This window comes from Pantherophis guttatus, chromosome 2, assembly GCF_059756535.1.
Source record: "Pantherophis guttatus breed Tessera chromosome 2, ASM5975653v1, whole genome shotgun sequence".
NCBI lineage: Eukaryota > Metazoa > Chordata > Lepidosauria > Squamata > Colubridae > Pantherophis > Pantherophis guttatus.
Window position 1 is genome coordinate 155,466,056 of NC_142064.1, and position 24,062 is coordinate 155,490,117.

Sequence of the window (24,062 nt, forward strand, 5' to 3'; positions counted from 1 at the left end):
GACCAGCTCAAGGTGGACTCAGCTTTCCATCCTTCTGAGGTCGGTAAAATGAGGACCCAGATTGTTGGGAGCAATATGCTAACTTTGTAAACTGCTTAGAAAGTGCTGGAAAGCACTGTGAAGCCATATATAAGTCTAGGTGCTATTGCTATTCTGAGAGTGACTACTCAGAATGGCATTTGGTAGAATTTGTAGTAAAGCACTGTAATGAGGTTGTGCTTTGTAAAGTTCTTAACAGGAAGCTGATGGTGGTGATATACATTTTGTACTTGAATCATGGTGTGCATACACATGAACATCTTGAGCTCTTTGCTATAAAACCAGAAAGAAATTCATTGTAAGCATTGTAAGTATGGTAGTCCAAGACCAGTTCACTTTTGGAAGTGGCTCAGGCAGTCACCTCTCTGATTCATTGAAGTTTATAAAGGGAAAGCGGGAAGAGCACAATCAGAATTGCAGGATTCTGTTATCTCACTGAATAGTTTTAGACTTTCTGTGGAATTGCATTCTTGTTCTGGTCTATCTTAATATGGCTGACATTTTTAGGATTTAAAAATATGCAAATTGTGGCTGCAACCTTAAATAAAGCCTCTCATTTTCCATACCTAATTTTTCATGCCATGGTAAGTCCTATAAAGAGAAAGTTGTCTGAACTCATACTGCAGCCCAGATCTGATCCCAGTAGCTGAACAATTTGCCATTGTGCCATTGTATTCTTCATAATTTGTAAATGCAGAAAAATGGTGTTAAAAACCATGCTGCACATAAAAAGAACTTGGACTCTATACCTCTATTGTTCTAAAGAGCAATTAATCAAATAATATTCCTTTCTCTATTTAGAATAAAGAGAATGCGAGACAAATATGAACTAGAGCTGCGGGAATTGGAGCTGTCGGAACGTAAGTTTCAAGAACGCTGCAATGAGCTGAAGGGGCGTTTGCTGGAAGCAGAAAGTGAGACTGTTCGTCTCCAAGGTCTTCTACGCCAGAAGGAACAGGAAGTTGAGGACATCCGGAAGGTGAGCTGACACAGGAAAGAGGCCTTCTAACTGTGTAGTTTTGTTCTGATGAACTCCTTTTCTCCCAGTATTCTTAACTTTTAGATAAAGCTTCAGAATCTGTGAATCCCATGGTATACCTTTCTGGATAACTGACATTGATCTAGCATTGGTCCATACCGTAAGGACAGAAAGAAATGCTAGAACTGAATGAAGAGAGCATGCATGCTAATTTTAAGCTTTCTCACAGCAATAATCAGCACTTTTGAGGTCGGTAAAATGAGGACCCAGATTGTTGGGGGCAATAGGCTGACTCTGTAAACTGCTTAGAGAAGGATGGAAAGCACTGTGAAGTGGTATATAAGTCTAAGTGCTAAGTGTTATTGCTTTTCATATGCTTACTGTAACAGGTGAAGGACCAATTAGCTCAGGAGCGCAGCAGCCTCTCTGAGGTTATTCGGCAAGAGTTTGCAGATCGACTGGTGACCACAGAAGAAGAAAACAAACATCTCAAGATAGAAATGGCTGAACTTCGTGCCCGTCAGCGCTTAGAGCTGGACAGAGTGATGCGAGACAAAGAGGAGGAGCTGGAAGAGGTGCATAAAAGGTAACAACAGCCCTGCTTAATTTCTGTACAGAAGTTTAGTTCTGACCCAAGATCCTGCTGGAGTCTAGCACTGGTCTATGCCACCTGAGTTACATTCCCATTCTTTCCAAGCCACATGCACAAAGCATAAATGGTGGAATTGTGCATTTGGCAAGCTGTGTGCCAAGATGCAGTTTTAACAAATGAAGTGTGTTTGTGTGTAAAATAGAGAATTAAAGCTTCCCAATCAATTTAAAATCAAATGTGTCTGTTTCTCTTGCTTATTGAACTTTCAATCAAAGCAAAGAACAAAGCTAACTGCTTAACTCCTATTTTACACACTTTGGGGTTTTATTGCCTCTCGTGTGAATGCACCCTATTAAATTTATATAGGAGTGATTCATTCAGAGACTTAGGAGGAATATGAAAACTGTAGGGCTTGAATGGAGACCCTCTGGCCTGCAGGATCTGAGGTGAAGGCATTTCTTCTGAAAGCCTATTGTTATGTGTCCCAGATGGAATGCTTCCAAGCACAGTCCTATTTAAGCCTCCTTGTACTTTCTTCCCAAAGAAGAAAGACACAAAGCAGCCCAAACTGAAGAGAGCTGAATTGCAAGAGTCCTATCTGGAGTGTCTCCAGTCCTAGTTTTGACCAAAGATTCCAATCCTTATGCTGTTCTGAGGAGTATGTCCAGCCAAAAAAAAAAAAAAATCTGCTCAGGGACATAACAGACTGTTAGTTTTTTGGTTGTTCTTGTAAGCTACATGTAGTGCTTATGTAAGCAGAAAGGTGGAGTATACATTTAATGATTATGCTAATGAAGAAGTTGTTGCTCAGTTATCCAAATGTCATCTCATTTGACCTTCCATGTAGAGTGAAGACAGCAATTGTGAAGAAAGAGGAGGCCGTGAACAGCTTTCGAAAGCAGTATGAGGTGAGGTTCTGTAAGTCTTGCCAGTTCTTGTGAAGAATAATAATGGTTGTAAAGTAGGAGAATTCCAAAAAAACAAATGGAGGTGTTCCATGAGGAGAAACAAGCTCGTGAAACTGGCTCATTACAGAAAGGCAGAAATTGGATGAATCTGGGTTTCTCCCCCCTCCCCCCCCCACTGTTTTGTTTTGATGGCCATATAGTGTTTTTCCTCCCACCAAAGTTTAAACCAATGTTTCATATTCCTGGTTCTGAATGCTAAGGTTCAGTCAGATTATAATCATATATTACCGATGCAAATATACTGAAAAACTTTCTGTTATGCTCTCATGAGATTTGATTTGATTTGATTATTTTAATTTTACTATATTTTGTAAATCTTATAAGATTCCAGACAAGCCTGGTCACAAAAGAGTTTAATCCCACAAAAATATAGCGTGAGATCATTGGAAGAAGGAATGCAAACTTAGGTCGTCTTTATTTGCCAAGGAGTGTAAATATCAGGGAAGGACACGCTACCGCAGTCTATTTTGTCCCTAATAATTATTAAAAGAGTCAGTTTTGAAAAGGACACCTTAGAACAGGAGTGTCAAACTTAAGGCCCGTGGCCCCGATCTGGCCACGTGCTTAGATTTGGCTCATGGGGCCGCCCTGGAAACAGCGAAGGACCAGCCCATGGGGCCTCTGCCAGCAAAAACAGAGCTTGGGAGGGCCTCCCCGAGGTCCATTTTCGCTGACAGAGAGCTGCAGGTGGCCATCGTGGTCGAAAACGGACCCCAGGAGAGTCGCATATGGCCACCCTGAGCTCTCTTTTTGCTGGTAGAGGGCTGTAGGAGGCTGTCGCGGCTGAAAACAGAGCCCTAGAGGGCTGTGTACAACACCCCCCCCCCCCCAGCTCTGTTTTCGCTGGCAGAGGGCTGCATGAGACCGTTGCAGCCAAAAACGGACATCAAGCTGGCCATCCCCCCCTCCTCGCTCCCCGAGGTCAAATACAACCCTGATGCATCCTCAATGAAATAGAGTTTGACACCCCTGCTTTAGAAGATCTTTGTTGCAACACTTTCTTCTTATAGGTGTAGGGCTCTTTAGATATAATAGAGCTCTCAGACTTATCACCCTTTCAGTGAGTTCTCTTCTCATTGCAGGCAGCCATGAAGAGGGCAGAGCATCTGGAATCCCTCTTGGAGCAGCAGCGTAAGCAGTTGCTAGTGACCAAGTAGCAACTGAACCAAGCCTAACCAGTGGCCCTGTAAGGGTAGAGCCAAATAATGGTGCAAAATAGCAAAAGAAACTTGCTTGTTGCAGTTCAGAAAATATGAAGTCAAAATGAACACTAATCTGTTTGTTGGTGGGGATAGGGGTAAGGTTCCCCTCCCTGATTATTTTTTTAACTTGTTCTGAGATCTGTCCTGAAGAAAATATCTGGGAAAAATGATATTCCATTTCTTGACATTGTATTTTAACAGTAAAATACAGCTAATTTGTAAAATGATTGTCTAGAACTGTGTTTTTCTCTCCCTTCGGTCAGAATACAATAGTAACTTTTTAATACTTCTTTATACTCCTCTAATGTTTTTTTATAATCTATCCTGTCTAACCATGAAAACCATAAATCAGAAGGCCATTTTTTTTTTCATTTTCACACAAAGCCCCTATAAAAGACGATATCATCCTTATAATAGTAATTAAACAACCAGACAAGTCCACTGTCTAGTTTTAGGATTTGTGTAGAGAACAGATAACATTTTAGCTCATTTATGCAGAAATACTGAAAATTCAAGAGTTCACATATTGATATTTAAGATATCCCTAGCCTTTGAAATACAAGTTGTTTGTTTTTTGTTTATCTATATGCTGTATGTATTCTTTTTGGATACAACATCAGTTTATTTATGCGATGGTTTAGAACCATAACATACAAGTTTTTTGACACAGATTCCAATTATGGACGCTCCGATTTGGTATTATGAAAAATCTCAGGTGCGAGAAATCAGAAGCCAGAAAGAGTTCAAAAGCAGTACGAGTTTATTTCATGCTACCTATACAAAATGGTAAAGGCAAATTGGCAACTGACTGCAAGGGGACTTAGATCTCTTACAGAAGGGGATAGGGACTCCAAACTGATGGTATGTTTGACCCTGCCCTCTGCCCCAATCTGGTCATCCTTCAAAAATAATTTAAATAAAATCGAAATCAGTAACATGAATGTTGTAGTAAAGGGTATTCCAGTGATGCTGTGATCTCCATAATTTACACATTATGTAAGGGAACGAGGGAATTAAATGAATATTCTATTTCATGTTTTGAACAGCTCACAAAAATAGGAGAGTATTTTCTAGACACTATAGATATGCTAGGGAATATTATTCATCAAAGCATTAACTGAATGTCCTGCTTAGCAGTTCTCTCTTCTGAGATTCCAGAAGGAGAAAACAAAGAGCTAGAAGCTGCTTCTTAAATGGAATTAAAATGAAATAGAAAGCTGAGATTTGCAAGACGTAAATTCCATTTCTATTTTTGGCTCACCAAATGGTGAATAAGATCTGAGGCAAAGAAAAAATTGTTCTGGATAAACGAACATGAAGAAAGAACACAAATAAGGTTTTGCAAATTTGTTCACCTTACTCTTGTCCTTTGGGAGGATTCCCAATTCCTAACTAGTGAATATTTTATTCCTAAATTCTTCAGCCACTTAAATTCCATCATGTATTATTTCAGATTACTTTTAACTTAAGTCGCTAAGGAATTCTACAGAAGTAGTAACCATAGTGATTCATCTGAGGAGGAGGAGGAGGGCGGCTTACAAGGGCTGATTGGCTTTGCCAGCTGTCTTGAACCAAGCCTCTCACAAATGGAAGATCAGAGGAACTTTGAAGCTAACTTCCTCTTGAAGACAGGCCACATACAAGAGGGCTTTTAACCTCAGTTCTGCTGGAGAACAGAGAACTTAAGCCCTCCTCAGTGGTCAATTCTACAAGGACAAAATATAGGACATCTGATGAATTCTTCCATCTGCAACCTCAGAAACACTTTTTTTTAAAGGCAGAAACTACAGGCAAGGCAGCACAAAGCTCCTTAAACTGGATCAGTCAGACAAAGCAGCAGCTTCCAATCCAACACCTAAAAGTTTCTGAGGTATTCTTAGGACAGCATTGCTGCCTTTTTCCACAGTGTTTTCTAATTTGGGCTTCAAAAAAGCCTAGGCTGCTTCAGCTCTAGACAACAAGGCTTAATCTCCCCCAAATAACATGGCTTGTGTTATATAATCAATTATACAGAGTTTATCTTGGGCAGCAGCCCAGGACCCATAACTCTGATTAAACTTGAGTTGGGATTCACATTATCCACTATAATCCTAGATCAAGTGTTGCTGAACAACAAATTCATCTCAACATTTTTGTTATTTATCATCCAGCGATCTGGTGAACTGTAATTTTCTGGCATTTAAATGCACGATGCAAAGCTACAGTACCTCATAGAACGTTGGTTGGTTTTGGTAATTTTGAGGGTAGCAAATTTCCATGGCAACGAACTGTTCATGTGACTTTGGAAGGCTAAAAAGAAGAGACTGCTCCAGTAGCAATATTGGAAGTATTTTTAGTATATTCCAAATATATGCTATTTCTCAAGCTGGAACAAACGTCCCATAGTTAGAATGCAAATGGAATATTTCCTGGAGCCTCAGGAATTGCTGGAAAAGTGGCAAAAGGCGATGTGGGCCTTGTCCCTGATTTCTTTCTCCACTGTCCCATGGAAGTTATTCATCATCATCATGATGAATGGCCTTCTAATGTATTGACTTATGTTGCCATCATGTGGTCACTGCATTCTGGAAAACCTCCATGAGCCTTTAGCCCATGGGTGTCAAACCTGTGGTGTCACATGACATTTCGCGACAATTTTCCCCTTCGCGGAGCTGGGGTGGGCGTGGCCTACGCATAATGCATCCGGCCCCGGGGGCAGCCAGTTTGACACCCCTGCTTTAGCCACAAGGTGATCGGCTCAGTACATGGTTTACAAAGAGTCATTGCTATACAGGTAGTCCTTGACTTATGATCACAATTGAGCCCAACATTTCTGTTGCTTAGTGAGACATTTGTTAAAGTGAGTTATGATCCCATTTTATGACCTTTCTTGCCACAGATTTTAAGTGGATCACTGCAGTTATTAAGTTAGTAACACGGTTGTTATCTGGCTTCCCCACTGACTTTCTTGTCAGAAGGTTGCAAAAGGTGATCACATGACCCCGGGACACTGCAACCGTCGTAAATATGAGTCAGTTGCCAAGCATCTGAATTTTTATCACGTGACCACAAGGATGCTGCAATGGACATAAGTGTGAAAAACGGCCATAAATCACTTTTTTCAGTACCATTGTAACTTCGAACAGTCCCTAAAGGAACTGTTGTAAATCGAGCGCTTCCTGTACCTTATTAAGTATTTTCTGAAGAGGTCCAGTATACAATCAATGACCTTACTAATATTTCTTTTGTGCTTGTGCTTGGGAGTATTTCTAAGCCTGTTGTAGTGGCAGCAGGTGACGCTGTTCTGTGTATTGCAGAAGCGGGATTATTTCTTTGGCTGTGCCACTCATTTGGCTTTGCACGCTCATGGCAGTTCTTGTATTTAATCATTCTCCTCCCTCTTCTGTAGCAATTATACCTCTATCTCAGCTTGACAGGAGCCTCTACCTGAACTGACAACTTCAGCTGCTTCAGTTGCAGCTTGCAGCTCTTAAAACCACCACGAGATAACCACCTTGAGGTTTTACTTCTGAACAGGAAGCTCAAACTCTTCTAACAAATTAATGTGAGATGGGGCACACTTTTTCCCCCATCTTGTTCCCCTACAGAGGTACTTTTAACTCCATAATCCTCCGCTGCAAAGCACTTATAGGAAGGAATTGCAGGGTAATTTACCATGTAAATTAAGTAATACCATGTAAATAATAAGTAAATATTATGTATATGTATGTGTTTATTAACACCATGACACCGGAAAGGTGGAATTGTTAGAAAATTATAATTTTCTAACAATAAAAACTTTAATAATAATAATAAAAAAAAGGAATTGCAGGGTAATAAATAGTTTGGGAAGACTAATGTATCCCCTGCTTGCAAATGGTATTGGCTTGACTATAATGCTAGGTTCTTCCCAGAAGTGGATATCTCCTACAGCAGGGGTGTCAAACTCACGGCCCGTGGGCCAGATGTATCACACCCTGGCCACGCCCACTCCCAGTTTAGCAAAGAGGGAAAAAGTCACATCACATGATGACATGATGCCGCGGGTTTGACACCCCTGTCCTACTGGGAAGGGAACTTGGCAATACTGTCGCACCAGCGTTGTTGTAATAAAAGGCTGTGCTGAAAAGGGCTAAAAACCATCCTTTACTTTCACTGAAAGACATGACAATGAGTCTTCTCCAACCTGGATCCTCCAAATACAGTATATTGGAATTGTGGCTCCCAGAATCAAGATAGGCCTACAGTGGGTAACGTGACTACCTCATTTAATTACCATTCAAAGTTATGATGATGTAAAAAAAAAAAAAAGCTTTGTGACCAATCCTCGCATTTCTGACCGTCGCGGCGTCCCAGTCATATGATTACTGTTCAGGTGCTTCACCATTGGCTCACAAGAAGCAGAGTTAATAGGGAAGGCAGAAGTAAAATCCTAAACCGTGGTCATGTGATGCTTCACTTGGGGACCGCAGCACTTAGCAATGGAGTTGTCGTTCCCAACTGTGGTTACTAAGCAAGGATTGCTTGTACTAGAATTTTGGAAATTGTAGCCCAATATTTCCAAAGCAATACCGAAGTGTAGAAAAGTGAATGCAAAGTTGTATTCAGCACTGGAAGCTTTTTAAGAATGCAAATTGCATCAGCTGCAGGAAGTGATTATAAATGATGCTTTTAGCGATAATAACAATAGCACTTAGACTTATATACCGCTTCACAGTGCTTTACAGCCCTCTCTAAGCAGTTTACAGAGTCAGCATATTGCCCCCCAACAATTGGGTCCTCATTTTACCCACCTCGGAAGGATGGAAGGCTGAGTCAACCTATTTTAGGTCTGCCTCTCCTTCCAGATTAAAGGCCAAAACCCTCTGCCATTCCTGTAGTTTTTTGCTCTCAAGAGGACCAAACAGGTTTGTCATCGTTACCTTCTGGACTTTTTTTTAAAAAAAAAACTTCCCAGACTAACCTACAAACTTGGTATTTTCTGGAGGTTTCTCATCCAAATATTAACCCTGATGTTGAGTTTCCCAGCTTGAACTTGGCCAGATGATGTCATTTGCGGAGTTAGAAAACCTGTGGAGCTCTCTAAAATTATCTAGATAGCAACGAGATTGGGACAATGGAAAATAGTGGTATAGTCAGGTGACTGCTGCTCTTTTTTTTTATTATTATTATCAGAAATCTTTTGAATATTTTAGGATAGTTGTTTTCTCTGGTATTCCCAGAGTGGTTTTTCAGAAAGCAACTGGACTTTCTTGCCTCCTGAAAGAGCACCTTTGGGACAACCATGACCTGGATCAGGGGTCTCCAACCTTGGCAACTTTTTTTTTTTTAATTTGATTTATATGCCGCCCTTCTCCGGAGACTCAGGGTGGCTTACAATGCGTTAAGCAATAGCCTTCATACTTTTGTATATTTATACAAAGACAGCTTATTGCCCCCACAAACTGGGTCCTCAATTTACGTGTTAAAGCAAGGGGCTTGGGGGATAGATGCTCACTGTGTGCTTTCCAAAGGAAACAATTTATACAGGTTTCTAAAGCTACTCTTTAAATTCAGGAACTAAAAAAGCGGGGAGGGGGGAGAGAACCTGTGTGCAGACTTGGAACTTTGATCCCAATATATGGGTACTTAATAGAATAACAGAGCTGGAAGAGACCTTGGAGGTCTTCTACTCCAATCCCCTGCTTGACCAGGAAACCCTATACCATTTCAAACAAATGGTTGTTTAATCTCTTAAAAATCTCCAGTGTGGGAGCACCCACAACTTCTGGAGGCAAGTCGTACTTGCAAGGCTGCCACAGTTGGCATGGCCAGTCAAAGAATTACAGCCACCAGATTGCTGTTTTACCACCCCATCTTCCCACGGTCTTTTTTTCCCCCTGTACAAAGAGCACCTATCCAAATAAAGCGTTGGGGTGCAGGTCCCCTCCTTGTTTTCTAAATATGCCTGTCAGATGAATGTGGGCAAATTAATTTTTGGAAATGCAATTTATGCACGAGAGTTACCGTAGGTTTTCCTTGCCCCTTTGTAAGCTCCTCATTTTAAAAATAAAAGGTGAATATTTAAAAAATAAAAACACTTGGCAGATGCCATGGGAGGTGTTTGCAGGCAGATGGGCTTCCCTGAGTGATGTAGTGGTGACCAGAATCTAGAAGGACTAAGTTAGTCCTTTGGGACAAACCCAGATGCAGAAAGTTTTCCTCCCTTACCGCGTTCCTCAAGAAATGTCTTTCTCTGGATGAGTGCTGTGCATTGGAAAAGTTCCTTCTCTCCCTGGATGCTGAATTCAATAGCAAGTCTGCTATTTGGAGCTAATCCATGCTGCCCCTTGTTGACACTTGGTTTGCAAAGGAAAACTAGAGTCGCCATTTCAGGACTCTTTTGTGACAGGATAGATCTTGAGAGGGTTTCATGCACGCATCTCTCTTCGGTTTCCCCTTACCTCTTTTTTCACTGTGATCAAATGCATCGTCAAAGAAAGGTATGCTGCAGCCAATGTGGTGAAAACATATGGCATTTACTTGCCTCAGGAACATTTTGTTTTCATGGCGTGAAACCTAAGCAAGCGTTTCTAGTTCCGTATTGCAAGGCCAGCAAAGGATTTAGAGGGGAGGAAAACACGGCATTAGGAGGAGGTGGGGTTTCAGAACATGTTCATCCAGATGTCATTCAGCCCCATGTTCTCTGTAATTGGGACTGTCCCCACTGCATATTTTGCACACCGGCTGGTCTACACTTCCCCAAAGGCCAGAGCCAAGGAAAACAGGATTTAATCCTCAAGGCAAAGGGAGCAGTCAGGGCATTGGTAAATTTAATGAATAAAGACTAGGGAGGGGGGGCAGGTTGCAGCAAAGACTAGGGAAGGATAGACCTTCTGTTCATCATTGTTCTAAAAAAAGCTGGTCTCGTTCTGTTACCACAACTACATGTCTTCCATCGGGCAAGCATAGGCTAAGGAAATGATTCCCGTTCTCATGTAGCATAGCCAGGAAAGAACCTATTCAAATGATCGGGCAGGGCATTTCATAACAAACTGCTTGCCCCAAAAGATGTCACAAAGAGAAATAAAATGAATGCTTTGAATTTCTGGTGCACTACAGAGGTCATTCAGTAAGCTACAGATGTGCGCCCCCCTCCAAAAATCTTCCTGCAAAAAAAAAAAAAAAAGGTACTTCAAGAAAAAAAAATGATCAGAGATAAAAATACCAGCAGATCCCAACAACCATCCCAGCCCTACACACCACTTTTGAGTAAAGAAGCAGGAGGTGGTTTTATTTTTCTCTTATTTTTTCTTTGGAATCTTCTCCTTGGTGATCATATCAGTAAACTCTGCAATGCAATAAGATAATCAGAGTGAGTAGGTTTTGCATTAAAAAAAAATTGTATAAGGCAGTAATTCCCCGCTTTCTTCTACCCCACCCCAAATATAAGAACAAATCTGTTATGGTGTGGCATGTTTTATTTGCCCACCACTAGCACTAAAGCTGGCAGGGCAAGCTGCTTGTATAAACAGGAAGCAAAGTCCTCATTCACTTGCACTGATGATGTTACATAGTTGGGTAATTAAATGTCTGCTAGCAAAGAACGAAGCTCAGAGAGCACCAAGGACCCTACAATGCTTTATTTCTACAGAAAATGACTCCAATTGTGGCAATTTTACCACAATCATTTGACACAGCTGTTTCAAAGGTTTTCAGCAAGTAGTAGTGTGGTATAGCAGCTCTCAAACATCACTCTGGGCTACACTTGCTTTGTAAGTAAAGAAGGTCTAGCTTCTGTGTGGTTCTTTTCAAACTCAATCCTGATGTTTTTTGCCTTTGTGAAGCTGGGACGGGCATGGCCTATGCCAGGGGTGGGTTCTTCTTACCTTTACTACCAGGTCGCAATGGGGCCACGCGCGCGCAGAGCATTTTGATGACGTCGGGGTCAGTAGGTGGAGCCTCCCGCCAGTTTTACTACTGGTTCTATAGAACCGGTGTGAACCAGGGGCAACCCACCACTAGCCTGCGCGTGATGCATCCAGGCTGCGGGCCGCCAGTTTGACACCCCTGTTTTCTTTCTTTCTGTAGCCAGTCACACCCACCATTTTGATGTCGCTCTCTTCTGCAGACATGCTGCTCGTTCCAGGATCCTTGCTTTTTAATTGAACCAACTTAGTTACAAGCTCTTCTGACTTTCTGGTTCTAATATTGCCCTCACAATAGTGTCCTAGAGATGAGCTTTGCATAATAGTGGCTACTCTGATACTTTATTATTTGCCTCTAAATAGCCACATTTTCCTTTAAAAGTTTGTCGCAGCAATTGAAGGCCAGAATGGTCTCGGAAAAGTTGGGCACATCTCATGGAGTCTGTCTAAAAGTATAAATTATTCTTTGTAATATGACAAAGCTGCATTTGTATTTCTGCTATGGGGAACAATTACATAAATAATATTTAATTTGTTTAATTTAATTTCCAGATAAATCAAATTTGGCCTGCTTTCTGTGTGGTTTTCTGTCTTAAGATGAAAGAGTGTGTCTTTTCTCTGAAAAAAGTGCTACTTTTGTTCGTAAATTCTGTTTCTGCCCACCTTGAAAATCAATCCTCCCATCGCCATCTCTGTCTGCTGCCTGGATCACAGCTTCTGCTTCTTCGTCTGACAAGGGGACAATTGGCATGTTACTGGGCACTGTGGCTAGGATGTACCTGTGGGTGAGAGAGGTGGAAATTGAGGCACAGCAAGGAGAGGTACATTGTGCTTAGTAACTCCCCGTGCACAATCTTTGCCTCCTCCTCCTCCTCCCGCTCCCCCTCCTCTCATCTCTTCCTTCCTGCCCATTTTTACTGAGATTAGCCAGGAGCAAAGCAGTTGCAAAAATAAATTTCTGACTTGGCTGGATAATCTAACTTCGTTTCCCTCCCCCCCCACCTGATGTCCTTTAAGGGTTGAATGATGATCTTGTTGCCCCCAACTATATGGGTTGGCAGGATGACAGGAACTATAATCACAAGGAGCATGTATTTGAGGAATGCTGTGGTGTCTTTCACAGGGATATGCTATTCTCCCTGCCCTGCATTTGTTCTCACCTTATTTATCTTTTCCTCTTGACCTCGGGAAAGGATTTAAGCAAAAATGGGAAAACTAAATTGTCCGCGAACGTGGATAGAGTGGTCTTTTGAAAATACATCAAGTCATATGAAATTAAGATTGTGATTAGTAGATGGACTAAAAATATAACAGAGTATAATGATGAGACACATGGCACTTTCTTAGCAGAGAAAGCACGTTGGATCAAGTCCTATGTAAGGTAATCAGAGGCAACAGAAGACAACATTTGAACAGGCACGTGTAACGGGATTCAACACACGCTGTGGACATGATGAGTTGGCAAGGTTGCATCTATTAACCTTTTCTCCATAATTGTTACAGCCAGAATTCTGTTCCATTTAATCGACTCTAATGCAGGAGGTAGGAACAGTCTTGATAGGAAATTCCAATTCTGTTTTCCATCCACTTAATTCTGGGATAAGAAATATAAGAGAATCCACAGCAAACAGGATTGTTCGTATTCATTACTTAGTATAAGGATTAACCCTTATGCTAAATGCACTGTCATAGCTGTATAATCTCTTGGCAAAGCTATCAAATTATGACTCAGGCTAATTTTATGTAGCTATTGATGTGATTTCAAAAGTTCAGAGGGGGGGGAATAGACACACACACACACACACAGAGAGAGAGAGAGAGAGAGAGAGAGAGAGAGAGAGAGAGAGAGAGAATGGCCACTTTTGTTGCCAGACTGACTATTTCTAATCACTCATCTAATTTGTAAACATGGCTTAAAGCATGTATTAAATGGCTTAAAACATGTATTAAAAGATATGCAGAAGTCTAGAGTTTTGAGATGCCCTAAGTATAATGGTTGGCTTAAAAAAAAACCAATAGAAGACCTCAAGAATCAATGCTTTGAAGGACATGTGCAAAATATATTACAATGGCTTCAAGGATCTCTAGAAAGCCTCTCATCATTTGAAGAACCAGACCAGTTCTGGTAAAATGGCTTCAAGAATACAAGATGCCAAAAATGGCTTGAAAGACCTGTAAAGAACCTTGAAGAGAATTAGCACAGTGGCTCAAGTGGTTAGGAGGTGTTGTGGCCCGCCAGCGGCCTGCGCGGATCGTGGCTGATCCCGACGAAAAGGAGGCTGGTGTGGTGTCGCGCCAGCAGCCTGCGCAGCCAGCGCTCACATCGGACAGCGAGGAGGCTGATGTGGTGCCAGAGGCAGAGACTCAGCCAGGGCCTTCAGAACCTCCAGAGGTTCCTTCAAGTGGAGAGAGCAAAGTGGAGGAGTCTCTCCTCAATGCTCGAGCACGCAGGGCTGCCAAAAGGCAGGAGTGGCTACTCAGGAGGAGGAGGTCTACTCGAGAGTAGGGCTTGAGGATAATTGGCCACTCCCTTAGCCTATTTAAGTCGCATGCAGCTAGTGCTTTCTTGCTGGAAACAATTCGTATTTATTATCAGAGTATTTTGGTTTATCATATCTTGTTTTCTGGGCTGGTTGCCAACCTTTGCCGGTCTTGTTTATTCTTGCTACTTAATAAATTTGATAAGGACTGTTGGTGTGTGTCAATATCCTTGGAAATCCGGAGCTGGGGCAGAACAGGAGGCTGGTATGATTGGCAGGCTGGCATTCGAGACCCGGTTGTTGCTGTAGGACAGGGTGAACCCCCCCGTCATTCATCCAGCTCCTGCCAACCCAGCAGTTTGAAAGCAGGTGACCATGAATAGATAGATCGATACCACATTGGTGGGCGGCTTAGCAGGGACATGAAAGGAGCCCCCAACTAGGTGTCCTCTAGGCATCGGTGATGACACTGGCTAATCCTTTCAACCCAGAAGCGCTTCGGCAGTCCCAACATGATTGTAGTAGCTTCTAAAAACGGGTAAGTCCAGGAGTCAGCTGAATCCAGCTGAACCTAGCTCCTCAGAAATCAACAAATTTAGCTTGTGAAGTTAAAAGTGAAATAATGAAGTGATGCCACTCCAACATTTTGTACCTCTCCATCTGTAAATAAAGCAATCAGCCATGTCTGCCCTTATTAACTTTCCCCCTATGTTTCGTAGCAATAGACAACAACTTTATCTTACTTGATTTCATTCCATTCAATGAAACCACTGTCATCCTTGTCAAGCAATTTGAAGGCTTTACGCAAGTGAGTCTCCCTCTCGTCCGATGTCAGAAACTTCTGCATGTATTCAAGGAACTTGATATAATTGAATGAAGCTGCAACAGAATGGATTCTTTTTAATTGATGAATTATATTGTTAGCGTGTTATAAATATGGTCTGCAGAACTTTATTGACACTGTATGTGGAAGCTCTTATTTTCATATGTAGAACATAACTATGGCTCACTTCACATCTCAGACAGACACAAGCCCAGATTTAACATTGAAAACTATATTACTCGTAGTCTGTGACCTACAACCATTCATTTAAATGTCTATGGAAATTCTCTGTTTCTATGGGACAGCCATTTTAGATCGTTTGAATTTTTTTAAAAAAATTGATTTATATGCCGCCCTTCTCTGGAGACTCAGGGCGGCTTACAATGCGTAAAGCAATAGCCTTCATACTTTTGTATATTTATACAAAGTCAGCTTATTGCCCCCACAAACTGGGTCCTCAATTTACCCACCTTAGAAAGGATGGAAGGCTGAGTGTCTTATGACCATTTTTCACACTGATGACTCTTACAGCGACCCCATGGTCACATGATCAAAATTTGGATACTTGGCAACTGGCATGTATTTATGACGGTTGCATGTCCTAGCATTCACGTGATCATTTTCTGATGAGCAAAGTCAAGGGGGAAGCCAGATTCACTTAACAACCGTGTTACTAACTCAGCAACTGCAGTGATTCACTTAACAAGTGTGGCAAGAAATGGGGCAAAACTCACTTAACAACTGTCTCACTTAGAGACAGAAAGTTTGGGCTCCGTTGTGGTCGTAGGTCAAAGACTACCTGTATATGCAAATAATCTGAATGTGCTATCTGATATTCTTTAGGAATCTATTGCAAATTCAACAAATTTTGGTTTCTTTCGTTCCTTACCGTGGTGCCTCATTTCTGAGGGCAACAGGTCAAGATCTTTGTCCGTCAGGGATGCACCCATGGCCAAGGCCATTTTTTTGAGTTGGCAAGAAAACTCATCTTCCATGCTGCTATGGATTGCAAAAAAAGAATTTATGTGAGAGTTAAAAAATGTGGCAGTTCCTCTCCTGGACATCAGCAGCGGTTGTCTGACACATCCTAACCAATTCTAAACAAGATTCTTTTAAAACAGTACAGGCAGTCCTCGACTTACAACAGTTTTTTCAGTGACTGTTCAGAGTTACAACAGCACTGAAAAAAAGCGACTTGTGACCATTTTTCACACTTATGACCGATGGCATCATCCCTATGATTACTTGATCAAAATGCAGATGCTTGGCAACTGGTTGATATTTATGACGGTTGCAATGTCCTGGCATCATATGATCCCCCTTTGCGACCTTCTGACAAGCAAAATCAATGGGGAAGCCAGTTTCAATTAACAACCGTGTTACTAACTTAACAACTGCAATGATTCATTTAACAACTGTGGTAAGAAAGGTCGTAAAATGGGGCAAAGCTCACTTAACAAATGTCTCACTTAACAACAGAAATTTTGGGCTCAATTGTGGTCATAAGTCAAGGACTACCTGTACTTCCAAAAGATACTGTTCCAATTCAGTTTTATTGGTAGCACCCCTCTAAAATAATCAGGTGATATTATCCATCCTAACAAGAGATATCGCAGTTTATAGAAATTCGAATAACTCTAGGGAGGAAAAATCTGTTGTGCAAAACTTCCCAAAACAATCCAATGAGAAATAAGTTTGCCCAGGGAGTGGGAGTGGGGGCACATAATGCTGGTAGGAAATGAGCAAAGCAAGAGTGAGAAAAATAAATTGGGCTGGAAAAAAGAGTAGCAGAGAAGAAGGCATGGCTGGTTGACTAGAACACTGGAGCACAACACATTTCAACATGTGTCACTATGATTACGTTCAGGAAACAACATAGCTGTGTCCTAACGTGATTCTTTTCTCAGAAGCCAAATGAGCTTGAATTAGAAATAGAAATAGAATAACAGAGTTGGAAGGGACCTTGGAGTTCTTCTAATCCAACCTCCTGCCCAGGCAGGAAACCCTACACCACATCAGACAAATGGTTGTCCAATTTCTTCTTAAAAATTTCCAGTGTTGGAGCATCCACAACTTCTGCAGGCAAGTTGTTCCACTTATTAATTGTTCTAACTGTCAGGAAATTTCTCCTTAGTTCTAAATTGCTTCTCTCCTTGATTAGTTTCCACCCATTGCTTCTTGTTCTACCCTCATTAAATCATCATACCCTATGGCATGATGATTTAATGAGCATCCCCAGTTTTGGACTTTATGAATCCTGGTTAAATCCTGAACGGAAAAGCTTCTAAACTTTTAATTTCAACCATCCTGATGAGAAGGAAGAGAATAATTCCATCTTGTAATGCTAATCCATAATTTACCATTCCGAGTGAGGCTCTTGCCGCTACTATTGCCATGGTTTCTAATGTTGTTTTCATATTCTTATAAACATATCAAGATTTTTTTTGACAAAAAGTCACATATAATATCTTTTCGATTTAGCACTAGGGTTATAATACCCCAGAGGACAAAGTACTAGAACTACAGAGATTTGAGCATCTTGCTTTCAAGCATAATAAGGGAGCTGATATTCTGTTTTTTTTAGAGAAGGGGCATAATTTCTGTCACTGATTGTATTTATGAGTAATGCAGATGCTGCCCATGTTTGCTTGCCTCGAGTCAGGTTATATATTTAAGACCTTGTTCAGACCTGTTTGTGTTTTCCTATGACAATTCCCTAGGTCAGCCTTCCCAATTTATCTTTTTGGCTTTGTGGCTGGCTGGGATTAACATTTATTTGTTATTTATTTATGGAATTCATGTCCATTTACCCCTCACCAATGGATGGTATCAAGGCAGCCAACAAATTCATTTCAAAAAGCAGTTATATAAATGATAGAAATGTACCCTAACCCCCCCCACCCCAGGCCCCGATACAGTGGCCTCCACTTCAACAGCTAAAAGTCTGTTTTTACACCAAAGTCCTGCCCAAATACAAATATTTTTGCTATAGAAATAGATTGTCTCCCTTGATAGGAAGTTCTGATAACTGGGAGTTACTATTGAGAAGGATTTTTCCAACCTGAAGTGACAGAATTGTGGGATGAGATCAGGAGTGGGCTGCTGGGGGTTCGCAGGGGTTCGGGAGAATCTCTAGCTAAGATTCTCTGCAGTTCAGAGAACCCCCAAATCCCACTCCTGACTGGCCCTTCCCACCCCACCCCTCCCCTCCCAGAAGTCCCCATGCAGCCTGTTTTGGATGCAGGTAAGTGCAGGGAGCACATGGAGGCTTGGGGAGGGCGAAAAATGGGCCTACTGGAAGTTCAGAAAGGCCGGAAAAGGGCCTCCAGAGCCTGGGGAGACCGTTTTTGCCCTCCCGGAGGCTCGAAAAAAGCCTCTGGAACCCGGGGAGGGCAAAAACGCCCCTCCCCATGGTGCAGGAGGCCGACTAGGTCACTCCCACCATGGCCACACCCACCCAGCAACCAGGCAGAGAACCCCTTGCTAAAATTTTTGAAGCCCACCCTGGATGAGATTTTTCTGAAGCTGTCGATGGCCAAGCAGGGTTGTGGTTGGGGAGACTATTTGAAGGCCCTTCGGCTTTCATTCCCATGCACAACAGGAATTCCTACCAATTTCCAAAGATAAAATCCATTAATCCAAAGTAGATTTCAGTCCTAAGTGAAGGGACAGTATTGGTTACTGCGATTATCTTCCATTTAATCCAAAAGAAAGAAGCTTTCAATTGCCTGCTAAAACCACAGGCAGATTTCAAATTCCAGTAAATCCTGTTGCACTGAGCTAGCTACTGATCTTGCCAATGATGCGGTCAGCAGTTTATTCTCCCTGGCTCCTTCCCCATCGCCAGCAGCCAAGTGTCTGATAGCTGAGGTGAACTTTGATGTGAGTCACACTCACTTCCCACACTTTGCACCATATTCTTCATTTAATAACACAAATGGAAATCCCTATCCAATGGTTGGATGGCAAAGGGGCATGAATGAGCAAAGGGAAGACTGCTAATAACATTTATGGAAAAAGAGATAAAAGACCAGGTGGTAGCCTAATTTGTGTGGTGGACAGGGGGTCTAGGAAGGCCATGTTTAAAAGGGGTAGTCTCTCGCAACCAAAAATTATGAAAGAGGCAGTGGTCGGTTCCTCCTGGTTCGGCCCGGTTCTCCCGAGCCGGTAGCGATGACGATATGACGTCACCGAACCGGTTCTGCTCCCCCCCGTGCCCCCCCCCGCGTTATTCTTATCTTTTATTTGGCCCCACCCAGTGGTGGAATTCAAGTAATTTAACAACCGGTTCTCTGCCCTAGTGATTTCTTCCAACAACCAGTTTGCCAAACTGCTCAGAAAGTTAACAACCGGTTCTCCTGAAGTGGTGTGAACTGGCTGAATCCCACCACTGGCCCCACCCCAAATCTATTGCTGCCTCCTGAGTCCCAGCTGATGGTTAGAGGGGGAAAAAACTGTTTAAACTCTTGCCGCAGGGCTTCAAAGGGCCACCCTACAGCTGATCAGTGTTAAAAGAAAACAAATGAGTAGACCAGTGCCTGCAAAAATACATGAGTAGACCAGTGCCTGCAAAAATACATGAGTAGATCAGTGCCTGCAAAAAATAAATGGGTAGACCAGTGCCTGCAAAAATACATGAGTAGATCAGTGCCTGCAAAAATATATGAGTAGATCAGTGCCTGCAAAAATAAATGGGTAGACCAGTGCCTGCAAAAATACATGAGTAGATCAGTGCCTGCAAAAATATATGAGTAGATCAGTGCCTGCAAAAATAAATGGGTAGACCAGTGCCTGCAAAAAATAAATGGGTAGATCGCTACAGCTCTGCAAGCAGTTAAAAGCCTGGTAGACCAGTACCTCTGCTAAATCCTAAATAATTGTCACATGACCATCAAGCCATGCCCACAAAATAAGCCACGCCCATAGAACCGGTAGTAAAAAAATTTAGAACCCACCCCTGGAAAGAGGTATATCTAATATTGGAATATTTGGGCTCTTGTAAAGCAGAAAAATCAGGGCGGGGTGTCCTTGTTGCACTGATGATGTGAGTTTGGGTAATGAAAAGTTTGCAAGAAAACAACCAAACTTGGAGAGCACCAAGGACCCCTCATTTCAACCCTGAGCTACAAATATTCTCCTTTGTCAGCAGGAAAAATCATTTATGCATATCAATGAGGAAAGTCCTTTAATATTGCTAAAGTTCTCTTTCAAGTAAAATGGTATCTTGCCACATCTCTGTCTTGTTCTTTGGAGGCCTGATGAAACTGCATGCAGATTCGCAAGCTGTCAGCTAGCCATGCCATCCATCAATCACTCTCAGTTTCAATGCAAGGATTTCTGATAACCAAAATGGTATGTATCTGAGAAAATTTCTAAAATTCTGTTCCTTCTTAAGTATAGGCAAGCTAATGTTGGTCTCCAGTCTTCTCTTCATTGATTAATTCAAGGAATAAACATTGTAATTTAGCAGCGCCTGCTTCTTTTTCCCACAAAAATGAACTACTCTGTAAGTAATTTGTATTTTCTGGCAGCCCTTAAAAGTCATTCTTATTCTAGATTGCATGGACGTCATTTAAAAAGCCTTTTCAAATTCCTATTTATGAATAATTGGAGAAGTTAACATTCTAAACACAACAGTATTTATTTCTCAGGCAAACCCAGCCATCCAATCTTCCTCCCAAACTTTGCTAAACTGTTTTCAGCATAATACTACAAGTGGAAGATGGGGAGCAGAAGCCAGAAAGGCTGAGATCAGATTGTTATGACCTACATAGTTTGTTTGATTGAGGCCACCAAGATCATTCAGCTTTTGAAGAATACTGTACAGGTTGCAAATGCAACTAGGAGTAATGGTTGATAGCAAACAAATAGAATAATGGCTGGTTGCAAACCTCTTTCCATCTTTCCCCTAAAAAAGAGGTTGGAAAAGCAACAGACCAGAAAATGCATGTACACAGCCGGATCAGAAACAGGGCTGCATCCATTGCGGCTTCTCAGATGGAAAAAAAAATCAGAAAAACAGTAATTCAGTCTGGCAATCAAAAGACATTGTGGTGAGAGGCTGCCAAGCTGGCGCAACCATGGCAGCTGTCCCCAGGCCGCTCCTTAAAGGGCACCGAGGTGTTCATAATGGCAATGAGATCAGTTGGTTTGTTTACAAGCGACCTTTACAGAGTAAACCTTCTACATGAGCTCTTTCGAGAGCCATTGGGGAGAAAGATTACCCAATGCTTGGTTGCTTGTCCCAATTGTCCCTCCCACCCCCAGTGCTGTGCTTCAGGATGGTGAGATAATTGAAGACTCAAGCAGCCCCCGAACAGTCATCATTTAATTATAATGTAGTGTGGACCACCAGCCTGCGTGTATGATGTGAATTTAGGAATAGCAATAGCACTTAGGCTTATATACCACTCCACATTCTTTTACAGCCCTCGCTAAGCGGTTTACAAAGTCAGCATATTGCCCCCCCAACAATCTGGGTCTTCATTTTACCGACTTCGGAAGGATGGAAGACTGAGTCAACCTTGAGCCTCGTCAGGATCGAACTCCAGACTATGGGCAGAGTTTGTCTGCAATACTGCACTTTAACTACTGACTGCGCCATCAGCCTAGCATCAACTCCTCCAAATCTGTAATTATAAAATGGGGATGGAGAAGACTGAAGCTCTGTCTCAAGTTTACCCTCTTATTTTAATGCCAAATAACATGAGCTGTGATGTCTAATGCTGGCAAGAGTGTTGTTTGGTCCTGGAGCTCAATGTGCTCTGAAGAACGTTGGCCCTCTTCTCTATATTACATTGTGACCCTTCCATTCCTTCCTCTTAGGGAGTCTTATATTCACAAGGCAACAACTTGTGATGTGAGCCTGTTCTAGGATTACACTCAGTCTAAATAACTCAGCTTTCCCCATGGACCCCCTGATCTGCCTGCCAAGAGTTTATTTAGGAAAGCAATTCTTCTCTCCCTGAATTTGGAAAAAACAGGCATTCTCAGAGGAGGTGTTTGGCTTGGAAGGTAGGCTGTTCACTGCTCAGAGAAAGGCAGAGGGAAACAACCCAGGTGAAAGCATGATATGGGATATGTGAGATCTGCTATTTGGTCCAATGTTTAAACAAAAACCACCAGTCTTGGTCATCAAAATAAGACACCCTGCTGAAAATATTGTTCCCTCTTGTCATGATTATGTGTACAAGACCAAGGCCCCATTATATATTGTGTGTCATCGTATCTAATATGCATTCCCCTCCCCCCCCGAATTCTACATTTGCCTATCCTTTGGGGGGGGGGGGGCTTGGCTTTAGGGCCATCAAAAAACCAGTTTTGCTTGGATCTGTTGGCGTTCAGCATACCTCCCCAACCCCACCGCTTGGTTGAATTGTACTTTCCCTGTCCTTTCCCTTCATCAAACTTTTCCTTCATTATCATAAGCATTTTAGCTGTATTTTCTCCACACCCACATTTTTGCAGATCACTCTCTCCCAAAATTCTTTCCGAGGCAGCATTGACATTTATCTGCACAATAAATATAAAATAGTATTTTCCACCCCCTCGCCAGCCTTGATTTATTCTGTCTTAATTAAAAAACTGCATTTAGCAAGCTGTTGGCACAGGATCACCAGAAGTAGCAGCCAGAGCTGCAGTAAGCTAAAAGAAAAGACTGATTTGGAGTCTTGAACTCATGGATATGTATAATCCAGCCTTCCCCAACCTGGTTGCTTCAAGATGTGTTGGATTATAACTCCCATCATCCCAGAAAGCGGGGTTGGGGAAAGCTGGATTCAAAGAATAGGATCTACAGTATATTAACCTGCTCAAAATTTGAAAATTAAAAATTCAATACGAATTAATCACTATCTTTTCTAATGGCGATGCTACTATTAACCCATGAAATACAGCTTTCAGACAATGGTTTTGGCTTTAAGTAATAGCTTGTTTTCTGTTCACTGACTTTCCTAGGAAGGTAAACTTCTAGCTGTCCATAGCGTTGTCAGAATTGTTGCCACACAGTAAAGGTGTGGGTGTAAATATTATTGATTTCATTATATCCAACATCACTGATTTCATCCCATCAAATATCTCTTTTTTTTGCTTCTGAAACATCACTAGGATGGCGCCCCCTAACCTATTAACTAAGGACCATACGTTTCTTCTAGAACTTAACTGACTAAGTTCCCTGGTTTCAGGAATCCCCTTTTTCAATAACCAGAACATTCCCTGATTACAACTTCAGTGCTTTGGGGGAAACTTAACTGCACTGGTCTTCTTTTTTAGGCATTGCATATCCCAGCAGGTACTTACCTGCTCCAGATGTCCTCTGCTTGAAGCTGGCAAGATACTTGTTGAAAACTTAAACCATGTCTCTGGCTTTTATATGGCCCCTTGCTCCGCTTTGCTATTTAAGGGAAGGTGCACCTGTCAGGAATACATCCTGTAATTCTCCTGAGCCCTTTCAAGACACCATCGGATCATCTTGGTGGGTTGTGGTGTTATCAGTTGTCACTGGCGCTTGGATGCCCAGCATCGAATATCATCTTGGGCAGGGCAAACTCTTTAGCATAGACTCCATATGATACCCCCACCCCACCCCAAAAGCCCTTCTCTGTTATGTGATGTGATGGAGTCTCTTCCCAAAAAAAATGGAAGAGGGATATATATGTCATCAGCCTTGTATTTATTTCCTTTTTTTAGTTTCCAGTGTTTTTTTAGGTGGGCCAATTTCACATTAAAAGAGCAGACAAGTCGCCTGTTGCAAATGTTTGTTTCAAATAGTGTTATTTTCCTGCATGTGTGTTTCATCTTTATCTTCAGTCATTCCCAAAGGGCCTGAAATAGAAAACACAATATCAGTCACACAAAAATAAAAACAAAGATTTGAATATGACCTATGCTAAAGCTGTCCTGTCCTTTAGAATTGGGGGGAAACTTTGGGATATTAAGCAGCTGCCATGATAGGTATGGAGCAGAATCTATTTAACAGAAAGCAAAATTGTTGAGTTACTTCCCCCCTTATTTTTCTTTCTAAGAATACTTTGGGCGCTGAAATGGGCTGGGAAATGCAGAATATTATTTCTTAGATTTTTCATTCTTCCTTTA

At 41.9% G+C, this 24,062-nt stretch overlaps 2 protein-coding genes across 6 annotated transcripts in view; one reads left to right on the top strand and one right to left on the bottom strand.

The window, feature by feature from the left end:
• Window positions 1-4,004, top strand: part of CEP131 (centrosomal protein 131) — a 31,068-nt gene extending 27,064 nt beyond the window's left edge. For all 4 annotated transcript variants that reach the window (XM_034412779.3, XM_034412780.3, XM_034412776.3 and 1 more), the window contains 4 exons: window positions 841-1,018; window positions 1,408-1,604; window positions 2,458-2,518; window positions 3,661-4,004. In XM_034412779.3, the coding sequence (XP_034268670.2) occupies window positions 841-1,018; window positions 1,408-1,604; window positions 2,458-2,518; window positions 3,661-3,735 (511 nt within the window). In that variant the 3' untranslated portion in view covers window positions 3,736-4,004. The remainder of the gene's footprint in view (window positions 1-840; window positions 1,019-1,407; window positions 1,605-2,457; window positions 2,519-3,660) is intronic.
• Window positions 4,005-11,011: 7,007 nt separating this feature from the next.
• Window positions 11,012-23,389, bottom strand: PVALEF (parvalbumin like EF-hand containing). Of its 2 annotated transcripts, none has more exons than XM_034412791.3 (5): window positions 23,268-23,389; window positions 15,859-15,968; window positions 14,890-15,025; window positions 12,330-12,445; window positions 11,012-11,089 (listed from the first exon to the last, which is right to left on the bottom strand). In XM_034412791.3, exons 2-5 carry the CDS (start codon window positions 15,962-15,964, stop codon window positions 11,043-11,045), a joined length of 405 nt encoding a protein of 134 aa, XP_034268682.2. In that variant the 5' UTR covers window positions 15,965-15,968; window positions 23,268-23,389; the 3' UTR covers window positions 11,012-11,042. The 2 variants fall into 2 exon arrangements, with proteins under 2 accessions (XP_034268682.2, XP_034268683.2); XM_034412792.3 differs by having other exon boundaries at window positions 15,859-15,965; window positions 23,268-23,335.
• Between the last annotated feature and the right edge of the window lie 673 nt (window positions 23,390-24,062).